The following is a 23829-nucleotide window of genomic DNA, read 5'->3' on the forward strand; positions in this document are numbered from 1 at the left end:
AAAATTGTGAAAAAGAACAACCCAGTAACTTAGTTTTGGTAAACCATTCTCTGCAAACATGTGAAAAAGTAGGTCATTGAAATTTGGCTCCCCTTGTGATGTCAGAAGGGGATAATACCGCCCCTTAATCTGCACTATCCAACCACGACACTGCCATTTAGTGCAGAGATCAACTCATTTGCATTTAAAATGACACACCCAAAAATGCCACATTTTTGCTCACACCTACAAAGTGTCAATTTTAACATGCTATAATAAATTATCTGGTATTTTGAGCTAAAACTTCACATATGTACACTAGGGACACCAAAGATTTAAAAATCTTTAAAAAGTCTTGTGAAATGTGTTACCTTTGACGTGTGAAATAAAGTTTCTCATAATGTTAAAGGTGTACCGGAGGATTTTCTCGAATTTTAGAAAAGAACCGCCTTCTCCACTTTAAAAAAAAAATGCAACTGGGCAACACTCTTTATTGACAACTAGGAGGACCAATAGTCTTGATGATCCACCCGGAAAAAGAAATCCTCCGCAATACCTTTAACAGAGCTTTTGTAGAACAGGAAATGTTTTGTTAATCTAACAAGGATATATTGCTGGAACGAGACATTTTACGCTCACTGAACGATTTTAATTCCTGTTCAGCAATCTTAAGTAGATTTAACTTAAAGATACCCTTTGTTTTTTTTAAAGTTGTATTAACTTGTCTGGGCTTACAGTGAATGCTCTACCAATAGGCTTTATGCACTACTTCCTGAACTTCAGCCAGCTCCTAGTTTCCTGTCTGCCATATTTGGACAAACTGATTAATCCAGGTGTGCCTGACCTCAGTAGTCACAACAACAATAATCAGACACACCTGGATTAATCAGTTTGTCCAATAATGGCAGACAGGAAACAAGGAGCTGGCTGAAGTTCAGGAAGTAGTGCAGCTGGGCATAAAGCCTATCGAGTTAGGTAACATTAACTAATTAACGTCCTGCTGTGCTAAAGCACTCGAACAGTATTTGACTGATTCTCAACATGACACATGGTTGTGTGAGGTATAAGCTGGACACCCTATCCATACCAACCGTACAGCAATGAGATTCCTCTCAAATCTAGCTCACATTATCACCTTCACTTAACAAACACAAGGACAGTCAAGCACGTAACCTCACTTGCACTAGTCTGAATACAAGCAATTCATGCTTTTTTCAAGGATCTGGAGCTTTATCTTTATATCTGAGTCTCGGAAATTAAAGTGAGCACATTGGAGTTTAAGTGCCGTGAGTTTTTGACAGACATTCTACAACGTTAAGAGAATCGTGTGGAATATTTGCAGAATTTCATCCAGCGGTGTTAAACAGATAGGAATGCCTCTGAAGTGTTTGCTCTGGGTAGAGAGAAGAGATGCGTGCCAGACCTTTATGTTAGCTTCAACTGACCGACAAGTTCTCCATTAATACATGTTTTGAATCCATTGGTGCTCTTTTATATAACACAGATTACCAGTGGACATGTATTGTGTCTGACGAAGTTAAACATAACTCAAATCCAATCCGATAGTAATGTGCACCCACACATAAGTATTACAGCGGTATACTTGTATGTTCACCGCGACACTTGAGACAAAGCTGGATGAAGATCTGAATGCGTTCGGTCTTTGTGCACACGCTGTTGCTCATCAGCAGAAGCGCACTGTGAACCTTTGGCTTGTGAGGAGCTTTCCTCTCATTGGTGAGTTTTATTTAGGATATCACGAAATGATGCAATGCCACAGGGACAGGAGCTGAGAGTTTCAGCGTGACGGACAGCTGGCAGCACGGAGTTTAAAACAGACTCTGCGCTATGACCACATGTAGGAGGAACCAATGATATTAATGACCATGACCAATTGCTCCCTCGCTCTCTCTCTCGCTGCGCCAATGTCTCTCACCCGCTCCGCTTTTTACTCTCGGAAAACCTTCCCAGCAACACATATCACTCTCTCCTTCCTTTTTGGAACAGTAAGCCATTTGTCATTACTAAGAAAACAGGTTGTATGACTATATGCGTGTGATGTTTAGCCTGTCTGTATCACAATCTCCCAGCCACAGTGTATGACCTCTGATATAGAGCTTTTGGTGACCAAACTAGGGAACAGAGAAAGGCAGACTGCCCCTCCCTACACTTTCTTTCTCTGTTTTGTCCTTCTTTTCTCTTTATTTCTCTATGTGTGTGTGCATGCATGTGTGTATGTGTGTTTGTGAATGAATAGTATCTAAACACTGATTACATCACTGTTTGTTTTTTACCCTTCTTGCAAGACAAATTTTCTCAGGCATTAAGCTAAACCAACAATTCAATCAGGTGATCGCAGCTTGTGACGCTACAATAAACATTTATATAAATAAGTGTAATAAATAAGCAATGCAGGTCTGAACAGGTTTGAACTGAAATGTGTACATCTATGACACTTTTTCATTGATGTCAGAGCTTTTTTGGTCTCCAACATTTCCCACCACTTTTTAATACATGACCTGTAGCTATGCAATATGTGACCTTGTCTGTGAAATCAATCAGATTTAGATATTACTTATTGATTTCACATCGATTTCAATCTTTGACATGACCTTACCAAGTCAATAATGATATTAGACATTTCACGAGACTTATTTTAAGATGTCAAATAAATCTGGTTTCCCTGAGTATGTATGTGAAGTTTTAGCACAAAACACCTCACAGATCATTTGTTATAGCATGTTAAAATTGCCACTTTGTAGGTGTAAGCAAAAATGTGCCGCTTTTGGGTGTTTCAAATGCAAATAAGCTGATGAAATGCAAACATTGATAGCTATAATGCTGGTTTGTTGCAATTGAAACTCAATTGTGCTGTCAATTATTTCTCTTTCTCTCAGCACTAAATGGCAGTGCTGTGGTTGGATAGTGCAGATTAAGGGGCGGTATTATCCCCTTCTGACATCACAAGGGGAGCCAAATTTCAATGAGCTATTTTTTCACATGCTTGCAAAGAATGGTTTACCAAAACTAATTTACTGGGTTTGTCTTTTTCACAATTTCTAGGTTGATAAGCACGGGGGACCCAATTATAGCACTTAAACATGGAAAAGTCAGATTTTCATGATATGTCCCCTTTAAAGATATCAGGTTATATTTTCACAGACTGTTCTTTTCCTTATAGGATGATTTTATGTGGGCAAAATGTATATTAAAAAATCTTTAGCTAGGTTTTCACAGGCTGTGTCTCATATTGGCATTATATTCATTCTGTACTGCAGTGGTTTCCAAACTGGGGTACAAGGGGCTATGCAACAGGTTTTTTATGTTTCAAGACTCAAAAAACATTCAGTACAGGCAAAAAAGATGAATATAAACCCTCTAATGTAGAGAACTAGAGGGAAAAGAAAGAAATGGCACCTTGCTTGCCGAGTCTTTGTATTTAATTTCCAGTGCAGCATAAGAAAGTCACCTGATCCCACAATGCACCTCAGGAACTTATAGTGTCACTCTACAGAAATATTTCCAGAAATAACAAAAGTGGAATGCTTTGTGCTTAAACTTAAAAACTTTTAGGCCCGGTTTCGAAGACAAGGCTTAAAGTCACAATGAAACAGAAGTAGCGGTTGTCTTATTTTCCCTGTCATGACGTATATCTAAGCTTCTGAAATGAGAAAAAAATGGGTACTGCGGTCCTGAATTGAATTCGTCCATCAAAAATTGATCAGATCTTCGAAAGTTGGGTCATGTTGCAATCTTTTCCCTGACCCTGCCCTCTCGCCATTCCTTGTGACCGTAAGTAAAAAGAAAAAAAACAATGAAATGCACATAAGTCATTTGTAAAAACAAATCCCACAATATTCCAAAAAAAATTGTTTTTAAACCCAAAAATGAAAATTCTGTCATATTTACTCATTTTCATGTTGTTTCAAACCAATCATGAGCCCCATTCACTTTCATAGTAGAAATAAAGAATACTATGGAAGTGTATGGGGCTCATAGTTTGGTTACAAACATTTCTCAAAATATCTTGTTTTGTGTTCATCAAAAAAAAAGAATACAGGTTTGTAACAACATGTAAGTAAATGATAACAGAATTTTCATTTTTGGGTGAACTATCCCTTTAATTTCCATTTTTATTGTGAATTTAAGCCTACACTGTAAACAAATGCAGCATTTTTGTCAATTCAACATATATTTTTATGCTACTTTAAATTAAAAAATTAAGTTAATCAGCTTCAATTAGTTTTTAGAAGTTATGTCAACTATTCACAGGTCTAAACTTAAAATAGTAGGTTGAATTGACTTGCAAAACCAAGTTGTTTTTACAGTGTAGTCCCAGATTGAAATACATGTTTGAGATGTCTTCACTGAAAACAGATTGCATGTTTTGTCTTAAGATGCACACCAAAAATGTTTTTTTCTAAGCCACATTTATAAAAGCTACTTAAGTGTCCAAATTTAATTAAGGCCTAATCCTGGTTTAATCTAAACCTTGTTACTTAATAAGTGTCAACAACAAAACTAAGTGTCATTTAGCACTGGTTTCCACTTTAAAGTCCTAAAAATACATTCAGATCCCTTATGGGGAACAATAATCCAAATATGCCCTGTTTTCACAAAGGGTGTAAAAAACAACTGCTTGAATTTAGGGCCTGCATGACTCCTTTTCAAAAGGGGTCAGGGCTGTGGGTTGTCTTTTTCGGGAGGATTTGTGGCATACAGTTGCTTTGCTCCATGTGTGGTGTACTCCAAATGTTGTATCCTGTACACACACAAACACACACACACGTGCACTGTCCGTCAAACTGTTTGTTAATTCAACAAGCGCCACAAGCAGACTGAAAATATAATCACTTTTCTAGACCTTTCAATTGACAAATCTTTTCGTCTGTGTGTCTTATTACAATTATTAAACTATCCTAGTCAGAATCCTTGTCAGCTAAGATCAAAGTAAGTGAGGGTTTAAACTGAGAGATATTAGAGAAGAGATGAAAAATGATTACAAGCAATCTTGTAATTAAGCTTTTAATAACTTTTCTGCCCAGAATATGACCTGTTCTGCCCTGTCACCAGGTCTCCATCACGTCTGCACAAACAGAAGTACTTTCTCCTTGTGCTTGTTTATTAAAAGCTAACCCACTCAGTATGGATAGTACGTGAACAAGCAGCATTACTGAAGTAACTGACGGGTGCTACATTCCCACTTTGGCAGCCTCAAGTGTCCCAGCGATGTAGACAAGCAGCTGATGTCATCCGGTGTGTGTGTGTGTGTGTGTGTGTGTGTGTGTGTGTGCGCGCGCGTGTGTGTGCGGGTGTGTGTGTGTGTGTGTGTGTGTGTGTGTGTGTGTGTGTGTGTGTGTGTGTGTGTGTGTGTGTGTGTGTGTGTGTGTAAAGGGGTAGCAGAATTGTCACCCCGCTGTCGAACATTCTTGTCCCACAAGCACAGGAGGACACCGAAAGAAAGAAAGAAAGAAAGAAAGAAAGAAAGAAAGAAAGAAAGAAAGAAAGAAAGAAAGAAAGACTTTTGTGCCATTAAACTCCAAGAACGCATATAAATTCCTTCTGCACGCAGCATTGGCACTTTGTGTTAAAGGGCACTTCCACCAAATGTTTGAGGGTTTTCCCAATACTTTCTCACCTTCAGACTTCCTTGTGTTTTTTGTATTTTCTGCAGTCAGGAATTTTAGTGGCCAGTATTTTCAGGGTTCCCACATCTAGTTAACTTCAAATTCAAGGACCTTTCAAGGACTTTCCAGGTCCAATACCCTCAAATTTAATGACTAAATGTGGGGACACATTTCAAGTGAGAGCAAGGTTACATTGTGTTACCTTTAAAGATACATTGTTACAGTTCCCTTTTGAGGGAACTCGCGCTGCATCACTGCGGTGCGCTTTGGGGACGCTTCCAGAGGTAAGTGCGTCTAAATGTGTATATCAAATTCAACCAATGGTGAGGCTTAACGACAAAGACAGGGTGACACAGAAGCCAGAAAGTATATCACTATCTGAAATATTGCCAAAGACGGAATTACAGGGACGCAGGAAGTATGGCAAGGGAGACGCAGCGTCTCGTTCCCTTCTCAGGAAACAACAGTTACATACGTAACCCGAGACGTTTTTATGTGTCAAACACAACTACACAAAAAAGCATTTTGGTATGAATCAACATTTGCATACAGAAGATATAAGCATTTAAATCGAACAGTTTAGCACGTGTGCTTAAAAGGCTAGAAATGTTATGATATTATCCTACACTACACAGGGAATAATATGGAGTTTTTTCCAGAAAACTTCTTGCATAAAATAGATTCAAGCACTTTCAATGACCTGTATCTATGTATGTATTTTTTCAAAAACTCTTCAATTTTTTCCCCAGATTCACAAACTTTCAAGGATTTTAGGGACCCGTGGGAACCCTGTATATTTGTAGTTAATTTACTGCTAACCACTTATCAGACACACCAGAAAATTATACCTTATATACAACCATGTAAGGCTAAAATGTAACCTACACGTTTCCCTTTTGTTTTTGTAATAAGCTCAGAGGCATCCCCCTGCGACCCCACAAGCAAAACCAGAGTCTTTATCCAATCGTTTCCATCTCTTATTTCTCACAGGAACCTGGAATGAAGAAGACATTAGTCACCCATGTGCCATTTTAGTAGGGGTCATACTGAGATCAGTCCCATCTATTTTAAATATAAGATTTGCTTGTCAATAACCAGCCGTGGTGACATAAATCCAAGTAACACATGTTGGAACTTTTCTGTCATTGACACATTACAAAACTTTAACAAATGTGTCAAAATTCCCTGAATTTCCACTGCATCCAGAAGAGTTTCATTTTCATTTTTTTCATTTATGGTGAAAAATGTAAATTGTTACTTTATATATTTTGCTTTTGGGATTCTGGGAACGTGTCGAAATTCTGAATAAATATGATCACTCTGCTGTACTGGCTAGAAATAAGCCTTGACCCTAAGGATCTTTGCTTAGGCTATAGGTTTAAAATATGACCATGTGCAATATTTTGATGCTCCCAACCTTAACAAAAGTCAGTACCACAACATTTACATTTTTCAATTGACATTGAATTGGCAGGAACTGTAAACGTGATTTGTCATTTCATGGTTTTCTTCCTGTTTGTGGCCATTCAGTTCCAGTTATTACACACATACTGGTTTCTGTTACCGGCTAATTAAAGACTCCTATATCCTCACTTAACATAAAAACAAACAAATAAAAGGAAAACCTGAACACCCATAAACTCTCTGAAAAATAAATCTTCTTAAAAAGATTTAGCTACATTTATGTCAACATATTCAACCCTGATCATACATCTGTACACACATAAGATGGTTTGTTAGATGTAATAAACTACTTTAATAGAAATTCAGGAAGACCTACACCCAACAATCTTAGAAGATCTTATATTGAGCTTAAGAACAAACAACAGACCAAAGACTTTATCTTGAAAGGTTTAAAAGAACATCTGCTAATAAATTATGGTATAGATGTACTAATGAGCTGTTTTGACACCGTCTGGGTTGTACAAACTGGATCAATACACATTTGGTAAAAGGTAAGGACACCGCCTTAATTGGTTTCTCATTCACATCACTCTCTGAAGATATTAACAGGTTTTCTGCGTGCGTGTGTGCGTGCGAGAGAGAGAAAGAGAGAGAGAGAGATGCCATGTGTGTCTGTTATGTTTATATTAATACAGTTTACAGCACTTTTCATTTTACATTTTTAATAATACTTATTATTAAAATTCCCACTAGTATTAACAAAATTGTTAATAATAATTGACACTCCAATTACTCTTTTGTTTTGGCTATTAAAGGCACTGAATTGAATATGAAAAAAATTTGATCTACTAGTATAACTTGGGTTCGCGAACCCCTAGAATTGCAGGAGGTTCGTGAGTTGATGAAAAACATTAATCAATGATATCAAAAAGTAAATAAATAATTTTAAAATAAAAAAATTAAATTAAACACTTACTAACAAAAATATATATGTTATTTGTTTATCTGCAAATCATGTGACCATGACACATTAGAAAACTGCAACTCATACAAAATAGACAGATATGTTTTTTACCAAATGAAGGTCCAATAAGAGGTAATAATAACAATGAAAAAACATTTTAAAAGAATGAAAAATAATGTTTTTGAAGTTAAACACGCAAATGTGCTATTACATTATTGAAATGTTTACTTAAAGGGGACATCATGAAACCTTTTATTTCATGTTTAAGTGCTATAATTGGTGCTATAAACCTATAAAATGTGAAAAAGATCAACCCAGTAACTTAGTTTTGATAAACCATTCTCTGCAAACATGTAAAAAATAGGTCACTGAAATTTGGCACCCCTTGTGATGTCAGAAGGGGATAATACCGCCCCTTAATCTGCACTATCCAACCACGGCACTGCCATTTAGTGCAGAGATCGGCTCATTTGCATTTTAAAGGACACACACAAAAATTGCACATTTTTGCTCACACGTACAAAGTGATAATTTTAACATGTAATCTTATAATACATATTAACATTAACATATAATTTTAACAAATTATCTATATGGTATTTTGAGCTAGAACTTCACATACGTACTCTGGGGACACCAAAGATACATCTTTAAAAATCCATGTGAAATGTCCCCTTTGAAATCTCAGGGGTTAGGCTACTTCAAGTAAATAATTTAAGTCAAGGGAGTGCGGCTCACAAAACCCCTGGCATGCACAATGCATGCGTGTGCAGTCCATTACACAAAATGTATGAAGAAGGCATTTGTTATCTAAAAGTGTAATTAAGTATGTTTTTTGTGTGTAAAATTAATCTCACCTACTTTACTAGTACGCATTAGATTGCCTTCGTAGGCCTATTTGCCAATCGGAACCGACTTCTGTGGTTCATGGTAGGTGTAATGGCGACACCTAGTGGCACCACACATACAGTAGCCTACATACAATGTAATGTAAAGCATTTTTTAGAGCAAACGTTAAAAATATTTTATGTATCTAGGGACCTAATTATAGCACTGAAACATGAAATAAGTCAGATTTTCATGATATGTCCCCTTTGAGTAAACATTTATCTGCTGAGTCATGTCTTTTTCCCGTCAGATTGCAAATGTAATGTGGCAATGTAGTGGGGACATGAACAAGAAGTGGTTTACAATAATGGTGAGATATTTTTTCCAATGAGGAGTGACATGCCTCTTTATGCTCTTTGCACGGATATGGTTACAGTTTTCAATTTACATTTTTTTCAATATGCACTAATTTGGTTTAATTTTAGGTAGTTTTACTGTTGTTTTCTTTATTTTAATGTATTCTAGTGTTTAAACTTTCAGTATTTTTTATTTCAATTTAACTTTTTTGAGGCTTGCCAAGTTACTTTGTTAACAAATTACTTTTTAATCGTAATCTAGTGGTATTTTACATTGTGGTGTTATTTACCCTGGCTTGTTGTATTGTTATGATTTATGTTTCTGAACTGTTGTGTTAAAAGGGGCATTTCGCAAGACTTTTTTAAGATGTAAAATACATCTGTGGTGTACCCAGAGTACGTATGTGAAGTTTTAGCTCAAAATATAGATGATTTATTATAGCATGTTAAAATTGCCACTTTGTAGGTATGAGCAAAAATGTGCAAATGAGCTGATATCTGCACTAAATGGCAGTGTCGTGGTTGATTATGGCATTTTTCCCTTCTGACATCACAGGGGGAGACAAATTTCAATTACCCATTTTTTCACATGTTTGCAGAGAGTGTTAACAAAAACTAAGTAACTGGGTTGATAGAAGCACTGGGGACCCAAATGTAGCACTTAAACATTGTAAAATCAGATTTTCATGATATGTCCCCTTTAAACTGAGCCAGTATGCTTCGTTCGTTGTGAGCAGGGTCTGCTGTGCCGCTCTGGGTGAGAAAGTCCAGGGCCACTTTTTAGTCCCAGTCCGTCTAACTTTAACTGCATAACTAAAGTAATGTAATGGTTTAATTAATGATTTTTATAAAGTAATGATCCCTCCGATACACAAGCACACGTCCTCCTAACCCTCCCAGTCGTAGGGTGGCGCTGTTTCGCGCAGGATAAACGTGCAGCGGCGCCTCGGCCATGTTGAAGTGTGGAGGAACTGCAGCCCGCCATTGTGTGTGTGATCTACAGCTGTAGCGAGATAGAGAGAGACACGGGCGCTAACACTTTATAAAACACACATCTCCCGTTCACTTTAACCCGCAAACACACGCGCAGTCTAACACACAGGCTCCGGGGAGAGAGAAATGTCAGCCAGCAGCCTTCTGGAGCAGGTAAAGAGAGGCATTTTGTGAACATTGAGCCGAAGTGGCGTCGAGGCGGTTTTTTCTCTCTCGCACCGCGAGTTCAGGCCTTAGCTTCATATAAACCTTCACTTATTCTCCCTCTTTCCTCTCCACACTCACTCCTTCATGAATCACCTGGACCCAATCCAGAGACCGAAAGGCCAAGCAAATAAAGGTAAGTGGAGCGCTGTTGTGCTGGGGTTTTTTGCGCTGTTGTGTGTCTCGTGTTGCGCTGCTGTGTTAGCGGGCCGTTTGGTCATATACTATCCGTTATTACATCAAACGTTGAAACCTGCCTAAAACAACTTCACGGGTGATTCGAGAACAAGTAGGTCTAATAAAAGAGATTTTGGGGTTGTTTTTGTCACTTACAGATTTAAGAAAAGCTTGTGTATATATAGCCCACGTTAGTTAGCCGACTAGCATACTGAGGCCGAGCGTGCGTCTGAAAGCGTGACACTAGCTCGGGCACCTGACTGCCCACCTACACACTCATTTACATCGTTTTTAGTATGTTTACTTGGAAAATATAAACGTGTTTACAGCACAAAACATCACTAGCATCGTTAAGGAGGCAGGAGTTAAACTGCTGCCAAATGAACTGAAGAACCTGTTGAGGGATTTTTAGCATCCTCGGTCTAACACACAACCCTCACCTTCCAGTTAAATGATATAGTAGTACATGAAACCACGTGGTGGTTTGCTGTGCTGTTTGATAAAGAGTCTTAAATGGCTTTATAGATCTTACCATCTTATTTTTCAGTTTCTAAAGCGTTTAAAAGCAGCTGTTACACTTTACGAATAAATTGTTGCCCAGGTGGTGTTTGGCTTACCAGCTTCAACATTCTGTGAATTAACTACATTTTTCACATCATTACAGGACTAAATTTCTGTATGCTTTCCTTCCAGTGCAAAACGGAGCTGTTACCCAAAAGGATACTTTGAATGATGATGAGTTCGAGCCATACCTGAACGCTCAGCCCAGACAGGTAGGTCTTGTTTCTTCACTTAACAAAAGGGGAAACCCGTAGAGGGCAATTTCCTTTGCCGTCTACTCTCGGTGGGTTCATTATGACCCGTAATTGCATCCTGGTCTCTGGGCTTTGTTGTCCTATAAGGTGTCACCGCTGTGCTCCGTGTAGTGGCTAAAGAAGCGTGTAGACTTAGTCAAGACTTGTATCCGGTTGTTAAGTGAATACTGTTTCTGGGTCCAAACCTCATTTCATTTAAATAAAGGATATAATTTAAGCAGCCAATTATGAGCACTATTTATTCATATCACACATTCATGCAAAACATTTATAAACTCACAGTGTACACTGCAGTCTCCAGACTTGTGTTATCCGCTTGTTAAGTCATGACTTTAGGAATACAGTTTCCAGCTCCAAGCCACCACATTTCAACAGCTATTTATGAGCACTATTTATTCATAGCACACATTTAAGCGGAAACGTTATAAACTCGCGTGTAAACTGCAGTCTCGTGCTGCGTCCGAAACCGCCTACTTCCATACTATAAAGTAGGAGAAAAGCAGTAGGCGAGGCGAGTAGTATGTCCGAATACGTAGTATTCCATAAACAGTATGCGAAAAGTACCCGGATGACCTACTTCTTCCGGTTAGATTTCGAAGTGTGCATGCGATGGACACTTCACTATCCCATGATGCCTAGGAGCGGAGTTATGCAACGAAGAAGAAAGGCGAAAGCAGCTATGTGGCCGTTTTTGCCCTGGTATGACATGACGTGATGACGACGTATGTCATGTGATGTATCAAGCGGATGTAGTATGTCCGAATCGCATATACTATACTGTACCTACTGTTTTAACTGTCACTAAGTACGTACTTCATCTCATTCAGTACCTACTGAACAGTATGCGGTTTCGGATGCAGCCTCAGGCTCCCAGAATCAAAGCCCGCTATATATATATATATATATATATATATTTATCATAAAAAACCATGTCCTTAAATTCATGACTGGTCATCTCAGATTTTGTTATGGAGATAAAAATAAGGATCGGGTGTTTTTGATATATATATTTCTCTGACATCTGTGAGCGGTTGGACTGTAAGCGATGCATGATGTCAGATTTAACAACCGGATAGGTTGATATTGGCAGAAATTCATGTGACCCCTATGTTTCATGACCTATGAACAACTGCAACGTAAATAGGGGTGGGAATCTCTAGGCACCTCCTGATTCGATTCTATTATGATTCAGAGGGCAGCGATGCTAAAAAAATATATTTTTTTGTGTGTGTGACACTTAGATACTTTTCTTTAAAAGTACCAAGTAATGACCCATGTAGAATTTACTCCAATATTTTTTATTAACATGGCAAAGAACCAACAGAAAAATAAATGTGTGTCTGAACTAGCAGACCTCCTCTGGGTGGAAACGTGTAATATGGTTTCTCATGTTTGTCGTTTTTCCGAAATATTTTATATTGGTTTGACATAACCTACAAGTAGTGGGGCTCTTGTCTAACTCATTTCCGCCCTTCAACTTTATAGAAGCCAAAATATTTCCACACGTCAGCTTTTAACGAGGAGGTTGTTCGTATTTCACGCGTATTTCACTCCGGATTGCGTCTCTGCTTTTTATGTGCACACCACAGACTGTCCGGGCGCTGCACTTCCACGCTTCAGAGTTCCGTCTTTTGCATTTCGTCAATATTACTTTATTAGAAAATATTTTTTAGAGAATCGATTTTTGCCATTTGTGAATCAATTCAGAATCGTCCACCTCCCGCGTCGCGATGCATCTAAGAATCGATTCCCCCACACACCTCTAAACGTAAATCTTTGTGCTTTGTTTAACAAGTAAAATTCAATTATGAGGAATTCATTTCTTGGCACCAAAATCTCTTAAAGATCCCCCTGGGTTTTTTTTATTATATTCACTTTTTGAATTTGGTGACTTCTCGGATTACGTAACCAGGGATAGTAAAGTGTCCATTGAATGCACACTTAAAAATGTAGCCAGATGTAGAAGGGTAATTTGGGTACTTTTCACCTACTATGTGTTTTTTTACACTGTGGCTTTGGAGATACCACTCGGCGTGCATAATGATGTTCACTTACTTTACACTACAGCATCAAAGTTTTTTTTTAGAGCCTGGAAGATTTTTATAAAACTTTACATGCATGCACCTGTAAAGATCCCACTGCAATGAAAAAGTCCTCAACTACCTAACTCTGTAATATGTGATGGCTGTTCTGTCTGTGAATATTCCTCCTACTAAAAAAATGGGACACGGATGAATAAAGGGCCTAGTATTCACCCTGTCAAAGGAATGCTGGGATCCTTTGTGAGGAATCTTTGCCACTGTTACCCTCACAAAGCTGATTGTTCATATTTTCAACACTAGCAGACTAATAGTTGTGTGCCTGAAAGTACACAAACAGTCGCAAGTTATCTAGAAGGGCTTTAGTACATGTAATTTTGTCTTTATAATTTTCTTTAAGCAAGTTGAAATGTCAAGGTAAAGTGGGGATTATTTGTATAATTGAATGACTTCAGATGTTTTAACCCATAATGAAAACTTTGTCATTATTTGGTCACCATCATGTCGGTTGTACCGCCCCAATGTCTTTCTGTATTCAAGACCCAAATGCCAATTTTTGTGCTGTTTTGGTAACTATGGGAATGGATGGTCCACCTCAAAAGGACCCAATTTATATTTTTAATATCTTGGAAAGCAAGAGCCGATCACAATCCAGTCCCATAGTAACCAGTAAACTCAAACCCATCAACACTTTTTGGGGGGGGTTCTGAGGAGGAAAAAATGTACAGCTAAAAGTAATTTATTTAAAATAAACTAATTGGATGTTTTTGTTTTTGCAGAGCAATGCCTATACGGCCATGTCCGACTCCTACATGCCCAGTTACTACAGCCCCTCAATAGGGTTTACCTATTCGCTTAATGAAGCAGCATGGTCTACTGGCGGTGACCCACCCATGCCTTACCTGGCCTCGTATGGACAGCTTAGCAATGGGGAGCATCACTTTCTCCCAGATGCCATGTTTGGCCAGTCAGGGGCGCTGGGGAACAATCCTTTCTTGGGACAGCATGGCTTCAACTTTTTTCCTAGTGGGATTGACCTAGCCTGGGGAAACAGCAGCTCTCAGGGACAGTCCACACAGAGCTCAGGTTACAGCAGCAATTATGCCTATGCTCCTAGCACGCTAGGAGGTGCTATGATTGACGGACAGTCTCCCTTTGCAGCCAACGAGCCACTTAACAAGGCGGTAGGAATGAATAGTTTGGATCAAGGCATGGCTGGGCTTAAGATCGCGGCCGCGGAGATGGCGCCCAAAGTCGTTGGTTCGGGACTTCCTGGCGGGCCGCTGAGTCAGGTGTCAGCAGCTCCCACTATGCCTCCGCCATCCATGGCTCCTGCAAAAACTGCATCTTGGGCGGACATTGCCAGTAAGCCTGCCAAACCACAGCCTAAGCTGAAAACCAAGGGAGGAGTTGGCGGGACAAATTTGCCACCTCCGCCGATCAAACATAACATGGATATTGGGACGTGGGACAACAAGGGGAACGTGCCTAAACCAGCAACCCCACATCAGGCTTCCATGCCCACCAATGGACAGCCACCCAATGGACAGTCCCCTCAACCGGGTGCCACTGCAGGAGGGGTGCCACAGCTACCCCTCAGCAATGGACAGCTGGTGCCTCCTACCGGTCAGCTTGGGCAAAATCCCCTTCCCCCGGGTGGGCAGCAGGGTGCTGTCCCACCTCCCTTGTCACAAGGTCCCCCTCCTCCCCAACCCTCTCAACCAACCCGTTGGGTTCCACCGCGTAACCGTGCTAACGGCTTTGGGGATGCGGTGGGTGGACCCGGCCAATCCCCTCCCAATTCAGGGATGGGTGGAGTTGCTGTTCCATCAGAGCCCCACCCAGTTCTGGAGAAGTTGCGTATGGTAAACAACTACAATCCCAAGGACTTTGACTGGAACCCTAAGCACGGTCGCGTCTTCATAATTAAGAGCTACTCAGAGGACGACATCCATCGTTCTATTAAGTACAATATCTGGTGCAGCACGGAACACGGCAACAAACGTCTGGACGCTGCGTATCGATCGCTGGCCAACAAAGGCCCGCTCTACCTGCTCTTTAGCGTGAACGGCAGTGGGCATTTCTGTGGCGTAGCTGAGATGCGCTCGCCCGTGGACTACAACACCTGTGCGGGTGTGTGGTCGCAGGACAAATGGAAGGGTCGGTTTGATGTGCGCTGGATCTTTGTAAAGGACGTTCCGAACAGCCAACTGAGGCACATTCGTCTGGAAAACAACGAGAACAAACCGGTGACTAACTCGCGTGACACGCAGGAAGTTCCGCTGGATAAGGCGCGTCAGGTTTTGAAGATCATCGCAAGTTACAAGCACACCACCTCCATTTTTGACGACTTCTCGCACTACGAGAAACGTCAGGAAGAGGAGGAATGTGTGAAAAAGGTAACCTGCCATGACATTGATTCTTCTGGGAGATAAATGAATCTGTTTTTCTAAGGTCTTATATGCAAAACCCTCCAGTGTCAATTTCACAATATGATGCAGAATGCTTATCGATATATGTGGCAATGTCTATAAAATCCTGGTTAAAGTCTCATAATCTAATGATGAGATTAGAAGCATCAAAGTTTGATTTCACTCAATGATTTCAATCTTTGACATGACCTTACTCTGTCAATATTACAGATATCAAGGTTATGTTTTAACACAATGGTATTTACATTATGTAGGACAATTTATGTAGAAATTATTAAAAATATGATTTAAGCTGGGTTTTCACAGACTTGGTCACAGTTTTTCCTGGCCCTTTGATATTATACTTAGGAAATATTTGATTTGATTCAGAGTTGTTGTTTTTGTAGGGCTGCATGGTATTGATGACAAATGTGATATGCGATACAATAATGCTTTAAGTTTGTAAATTCAGTTTGAATAATAATGAAACGTATTTATTTAAAAACGGAAAATTATATAACATGTTACATTATTTCTGAAAAGAATTTCTCTCTCTGCATTGACCAAATTCACCACACATAACTTTCTGTAGTATTAAAATCATTTGGTTATTGCAAGTCATTGCGATAGGTGCGATACTTTTGAGTCTTGCAGCCCTATTGTTTAGGTTTGTCTATTTCGATTGCTGCCTTTATTAAATACTCAATTACGTGATAATGTTATCATAGACTAAAGTCACTTTTAATGTAGATACGTTAAATACGGCACAGATGTTAAGAGTGTAGAATGTATTGACACGGGTCATGGAATTTTTTTTTTTTGTGGTTTGCACAATCAGCCAATTGTTGTTGTTTTTGGGGGGGGGGGTTACCAGAATGCTAGTGTGTCAAATGACAAAAACATGATACAAAAACTTGGGTTAAACCCACCTTAAAAGATCCCACAGGTGTGCTGGAGGGCTTTGCGTGTTTTGTTCAGAACTACAAAAGAACATCTGTTTTGTTTTTTCTCGTTTTTCGCCACATCAATTCTCAAGTAACATGATAAACATTTTAAGCCTGCCTATCATTTCTGATCTGACCAAACTACAAATCTGCACAGTACTGTTTTTGTGTGTGCTTTACAAAATGTTCACAAATGCCACTTGAAAGAAATGGATGGAAATAATACTTTTAATCTGTTACCTTAATTATTTTGAGAGTTTTATTTTAGGCAATTTTTTTTGTCCTGGTGTATGTTTGGCTTTGATCTATTTGCCAATGACTTATTACTATACGTAATGCCTTTCGTGCATATCAGTCATTTATGCGAGCTGAAGAGCATTTATATCTTGACAAGAAATTATTGAAGTTCATGCATGGTACATACAGTATTTTCTGACATCATATTATTTTGCTGTTAGGCAGTAATTGAGGCATTTTAGAGCATTGTTTCCCAACCCCAGTCCTTACGTACCCCCTCTCACCTGTTTCATCTGATTCAACTCCAAAACTTACTGTCAGCACTACCTATATGGGCGTTATGTACCCGACCAAATCAGAACGCAGATTTCGGTGCTTAAATGCCTAAACGGTCAACTGAAATATTTTGCGCTCTCTGGCGCAGAAAGCACCAGCACCGCACATGATCACTAGTTAAATTATAGATGGTTTCAGCAGTAACAACATAAACAAGCGGTTTTCGTGGTCAACACGTTAATTCTGCTAAGAATAAAAAACAACAAAGTACTTTAAATGTAGTTTATTTATATAACAAACAAAATAAACAACACGTAAATTACCTAGGAAACCAAAACATTTGTTATTTTCAGTTTGAGTTCAGTATAGCAACTAGTCAGACCATTAAAAAAAACTGAAACGGGGAGTAAATTTCGGACCAGATGCGTATCGGATCAGATGCAACGTAAATTCACTTTCGTTTAAATTTTTTTACAAGTCTGAAAGCTTTGATAATACATGGAATGGGGTTAATAAAGTTACATTTCTTCGGTTAATTTAAGTGAGTTTGTGTGTTTAATATTGTAAAAGTAAAAATAAACCGCAAACCAATCATTTGTTTTAAAAAAAAAAATAATTTCTTAAACTTTTTTAAAACGTTGTCATAAGGTGGGTACTATGTTATCCGTCATCAAATGTTTATTTTGTTAAAACGTTCTGTTTAATATAAGCACGTTGTTTTACTAATTTGTTTTTCTGTTTAAACTAAGTAGGGATGCACGATCTTGATTTTTCATGGCCGGTTTTTATACCGATTTTCTTAACAAGCAAATTGCCCGATTCCGATCTGATTTCCGATTTTCTTTTTCTTATCAAGCAACAAACAAGAAAGAATGAAAGTATACATAAACAATATGTTTATTTGGTATTTAACAGGCTAAACTTGGTTTGGCTATTGAAAACAATAACTGTAACCATCTAAAATTAACAGCAGTAACTGTGCAGTAGGCTACGTTCAATACAAACATAAGTGGTTAAATGAGACCATGACTTGGATGGTTGAGTGAGGGTTGATGGTCTCGCCTGTTTTGCATTATCAACAGACTTTTGATACTTATTGTGTTCTATCAGGTGATGAACTTAATGTCTGACCAAGTTTGTTGTGGTGAATGCAGGCCTCTCAGGTTTTATTTAAAAGTTTGGAGTGAGATAACATCTGCCCCACCAAATTCTCAAGTTTTTGCTAGCAGTTCAATGTTACCTATTATTCATAACTGACCAGCACAAATATAAATTATAACAATTGGTAAGTCTGATGAAAGACAAACAAATTTATCCAAATTAAATTAATTGCTCTACATATTAAAAAATACGAATGTATCTTAATTAAAATGAAATCTGTATTATATACAGTAGGATTGCAGCACTTGCCATCAGCGTGTATTTTAAGCTGTATTTAAGAGAGATTAGGTTACATGTTCAGTACTACATGGCAATAATAATGAAATACATCTCTGGTCCTTTCATTAGTTTCAAAAATCAGTTGGGGAGTTTTTTAATAAATCAAGCATAATTTAACAAGTATTTTACTTTATTCAAGAGCCCTGCGTTATTTACAGCATTTATCGGATCTTGCTCTTCTAACTTTCACTCTGTGCGTGCACGCGCCGCGCAGCCACGTGATTGAGATCAGAGGAGCGCAAGAAAAACTCGAGACAGCTAAACTCGACAGATAACTTCCCTGCGCCTCGTCCATGTATTGTATATAGCAGGAAAAGTTATCAGTCTCTTAGAAATGCAAGTTGTGAGTGTTTAAACTGACTGAAATGCGTGTATCTCACAGTGAATGCGTGAGACTTGAGAGCCCTGCGAATGTACTGTTGTTAATCTCTGCGATTAACTTGTTTTTTACAGACATTGCAGCTTGAAATCTTAATGTCCTGCGCACTGATTTCGAAATGCTTTTAGACAAAAGACATGTTTGCGAATGATAAAAATGTGGTCTTTGCACGCGGTTGCACTTCTGGATAAATCGTCCGAAAAAATACAAAAAACGGCCGGTTGCCGAACGCGCAAAAACCAGCCGGTTCCGATCTCTGGCCGGTCAACCGGTGCATCCCTAAAACTAAGCATTTGTAGAAATGGAAAATTGTGTCTTTCATTTATTTGTTTTACAATACGAATTTATGCGGATACTATATAATTCATTTTATTAATAAAACAAGTGGTTTCATTTAGGCAAGTTTGTCATTGTGCTATTTTATTGTTGAGTTATTCATAAAGAATAGACATTTTTCATTTGTTTTAGTCAAGAAATTGAAATATGTAATGATCTAACGTTAAAGATCAAAGTAATTACTACAGATTTTAAACGTCAGATTGGATACATCAATCTAAAGTGTCTAGTTAATTGTCAATAGGAAATGTGCGTAAAGGCACAAAACACAGGCGGTTTCGCAGGCGGTCCTGCCGCTTTCGGGCACACAGAGTCTGCTTTCGAATGACTCTCGCGGTACTTTGATGCCATCCTTCTGTCGGTCTGTGCGGTGCTGAATGAAGTCACACACACCCATGGCAAACATTCTGGGAGGCTGATGAGTTAAATCAGGTGTTGTAAGGACACATTTAAAACATTCTAGGTGGGGGTATGCAAGGACTGGAGTTGGGAAAAATAGGTTTGGAGCTTTTATTTCATATCACTTTATAATCACTGTCTGTGTTGTACTGAAAGTCACTAATTTGTCCTCTTGTACTCTTTTCGTCTTCAATGAATACACCATCATTTGCAGTTCTGTTATGCAAATAGGCTTTGTGTTTTTGTGATTCATTATGTTAATTTAAAGGGATAGTTCACCCAAAAATGTAAACTATGTAATTTACTCGCCCTTAAAGGCGTGGTGCATGATCTCTGAAAGCCAATGTTGATATTTAAAATCCCCTAAACAAACACGCCCCTACCCCAATAGAATCTGGACCTTCTTTTCATAGACCCGCCCCACACATACGCAACCCAGGCACACAGACACTTTTCCGAAATGTTTTTCAAAAATCATGCACCCTGCTTTTAAAGGGATGGTTCAGCCAAAATGAAAATTCTGTAATCATTTACGCATCCTAATGTTGTTACAAAACCGCATAAATGTCTTTGTTCTGATGAACACAAAGGAAGATATTTTGAGAGATGTTTGTAACCAAACCATTTGTAGACCATATTTACTTCCATAGTATTCTTTTTTCCTACTATGTGAATGGGGTCCACAAACAGTTTGGTTTGAGTAAATAACAGAATTTTGGGGTGAACTATTTATTTTAAGCCTATTAAAGCGATAGTTCACTCAAAAATTAAAATTCTGTTACAAACATTCCTCAAAATATCTTTCTTCATATCGTTGTCATCACATCAAAGAAATTAAACAGGTTTTTATGAGAGTGAGTAAATGATGACAGAATTTTCATTTTTTGGTAAACTATCCCTTTAAAGTGTTGCATCGCTATGTGTTGCATTAACATAAAGCCTAACTGGGCGTTCACACCAGACACGGTATAGGCGGCAAGCGCGGGTGATGTACATGTTAAGTCAATGCAAAGACGCGATTAGGCATCCTGTGAATGGCGCGAATTGAGCGTTGCCGCGGGAAATGCGCAAGTTTAAAATATCTGAACTTCGGCGCCGTGTTAACCAATTAGGACCTTGCTGTAGTAATGACGTGATTACAGGAAGCGAGCGAAGTCTCAGCGGAAGCGAGTTAAGTCTCAGCGGAGCGGAGCCCCTTCCATGACGCGAATTTCCGTGTAAATGAATCTAATGACTAGAATTTCACACGCGAATGAAGCGAGTAAACTCAAAATGTTAAAGCGTCCAGCTACGTGCGATTAGCATGTTTTGCTGCCTCTACCGCGGCTGCTGTGAACGCACCATAAGAAAACCCTTAGTAGTGTGTTTTTAGTAACATGTTTGTGTAATTTTATACTGTAGTTTTTGAAAAGTAATTGTTGGTATAGTGAACTTGACAGTTATATTTTTGTTTCTGGGCAGGTGGAAGTTCAGAGCAGTGATCCATACTCCAGTAACCCCAGTCGGAGCCACTACCGAATGCAGGTGATGCAGATTCGCCTCATTCCCATTGACTGTCTCATGATCTGTCAGCATGCCAGTGAATTAGTTTCTGTGTGCTTATTATTAATGGAGGCTTTCGCTGTTGGTTTAGGCAGCAGGCCGTGATGCTTGTACATGTCAAATTTAGGATGCTAGGGAGCGGTTTCCCGGACAGGGCTGGTCCCAGACTAAATTCCATGTTTGATATTTTAAACAAAGCTGCTATTGTTTTGTCTTAAGATGCACAAGAGTAATGTTTTTGTAAGGTATGTTTGTACAAACTACAAAAATGTGGGCGCACTCATATTATACCTAACCAGACCAAACCGTGTCCAAGCACGATTGTCCCCACTCCCTCAATCACATGTACTCACACTGTACTTTTATCGATCTGTGCTCGAGCTCGCTTTCATCATTAGGATGCTATTGTTTGAAGAATACCGGAAGCAAGCGCACACTCTCTCTTTCTCTCAGCACTGGAGCCCATCTTAATGTTTTGTTGTGGCTTCTATTTTGAGTTGTTTGGGAAGTGATGACGCACCTTTCTCACCATGCCCATCATATTGCTTAGTCGATCTAATTTTTGGCGAACCAGGCCCATCTCTGCAAACGGGCCTGGGTGCAATTAATTAAATCACACTCGTCAAATGAACCAGGCTTTGGGGTAGGGCTGTGCCGATTAATCGTGCAAATGTGTGTTTTCTCAATGAATGAATTATGTTGAAATGACACCACATCCAAAAGCCAGAGGGCGCTCTGGTGTAGAAACGCCATTTGCACCACAGAAGTAGCAGCATTACAAACGCTATTCCAGGAAATGTCTCAGGGATATTTATATCGCTGTTCTTCAGATTGTTTCAGGTACTTTCATGATAATAAAAATATTTTGAATGATTGTGTTTGATGAGTGTTGCTTTTTTAAATTCACATTATAAACGACTCAAACTCATAGTGATTTTAGGTTGATAAGGACTTCCTACTGATCACAGAGCCGTAGTACACGCACAAGCTGTGCATGAAACACAGAATCGGAGCCTTGCGGTTCACTTTTTAATGGGGAACGCAATGTATCGTCACAGCCCTACTTTGGGGGTCAAACGTGTTTGGTGCGGTTTGGATAATGTGAGTGCGCCCTAAATCCTGTCTGGGAAACCACCCCTTTTAGTCTAGTTGGGTTTGTCAGTTGGTGTATGAATGAATATTTGCTTAAAAATGCTTAATACATTTTGTTGCTTACTGAGATCTGTTGGCTACATAATTTTGACCAACTGTACATAATCTCTATACAAAAATATTAATTGTGCGGGTGCCTGAAGCTTACACAAAAGTTAATGTCCATAATTGATTGTCTCAAGACCTTTGCTCTGTCAAAAAAACATCCCAGCATGCATGGTTAATTTTATATTTTTTGTTTTCTTTTCAGGATCGCCAAGGACGTGTGAAGTAACAGGCAATTCTTTGGGCAAAAGACTGTCAGGCCCTGTTCTCTATCTCCAATATTACAACCAGATATTTTCAGAAATTACTTTGGGGAAGATTTAACCAAGGATTCAAAACAAGGAAAAAAACTAAATGAAGACTCTTTGATTTTCTGTTGACCTAAAAGACTTACTTCGAACTTGTAGTAAAAGAAAATGACACGATTATACATAGGACTACAACTTAATTCTATAGGATTCTAATAGTGAAGACTTTTTGGTCCCATTTTTGTTGCGCTTTCAATTTTCTTTCTCACCCCATTTTCTTTTTTTAGAAAAAAACATCTGGTTTTACAGTCCAAGCACAAGGCTTTGCTTCTCTTACTATAATCTTTTTTTTTAACGTTGACGTTTTGGTGCCCAAATCCTGTATAGGCATTTCCCCCCAATTTCTCTGTTAACCCCTTCCCCCTTTATATTGGATCTGAAACCATCCAATCAGAACACAAAGTGGGCGTTGCCTTTTCTGTGGATGTTCCATTGCTGGTATTTGGCTAATAGTCAGTAAACTATTAATTAACTTCTGAAGTTTAAACCACAGCCCTCGGCCAAGATTATATAATGGGAAAAAAATGTAATTCAGAAAATTCTAATGAATGTTCAGGATTTTCCTGAGTTGACTTTCTGTTCCAGTTTAGTTTTTTTTGTGTGTGTGTTGGTAATAAGAGGGTGTTTGGCGGGGAAGGTAAACAGAGAAGCAGATTTGTTTAGTTTACGCTTTGGTCATTGGATCAGTTTTATAGTGTACAAAAGGGGCCGTGTTTGAAAGTTGTCAGCTTGTTTTCCATTTACTCATTTTCCTTCTGCAAGTTAAAGAAAATTGTTGCTATGGGCTGCTCTTCTCCCGTCATTTTTTCGTTCATGTCTTCTCTTCCGTTTCTTAAGTCTGCATTGAGGAGGCCCTTGCGCCCCCTTTCGTTTTCATAATCAGTTCATTACAAATAAATGTGATATATTCGGCAGAACTTGTGTGTTGCATTTTCCCCTTGTTTGACTAAATACTATGCCATGCACTAACCTGT

The 23829-nt window shown here is 38.8% G+C and overlaps 1 protein-coding gene across 1 annotated transcript; it reads left to right on the forward strand.

Moving 5' to 3' along the window:
• The first annotated feature begins 10105 nt into the window (after positions 1-10105).
• ythdf2 (YTH N6-methyladenosine RNA binding protein F2) lies at positions 10106-23772 on the forward strand. Its single transcript, XM_055172829.2, has 6 exons — positions 10106-10304; positions 10467-10491; positions 11226-11305; positions 14166-15785; positions 21270-21332; positions 22753-23772. Exons 1-6 carry the CDS (start codon positions 10278-10280, stop codon positions 22774-22776), a joined length of 1839 nt encoding a protein of 612 aa, XP_055028804.1. The 5' UTR covers positions 10106-10277; the 3' UTR covers positions 22777-23772.
• The last annotated feature ends 57 nt before the right edge of the window (positions 23773-23829 follow it).

The sequence above is a fragment of the Misgurnus anguillicaudatus genome, chromosome 7, assembly GCF_027580225.2.
Source record: "Misgurnus anguillicaudatus chromosome 7, ASM2758022v2, whole genome shotgun sequence".
Lineage (NCBI taxonomy): Eukaryota > Metazoa > Chordata > Actinopteri > Cypriniformes > Cobitidae > Misgurnus > Misgurnus anguillicaudatus.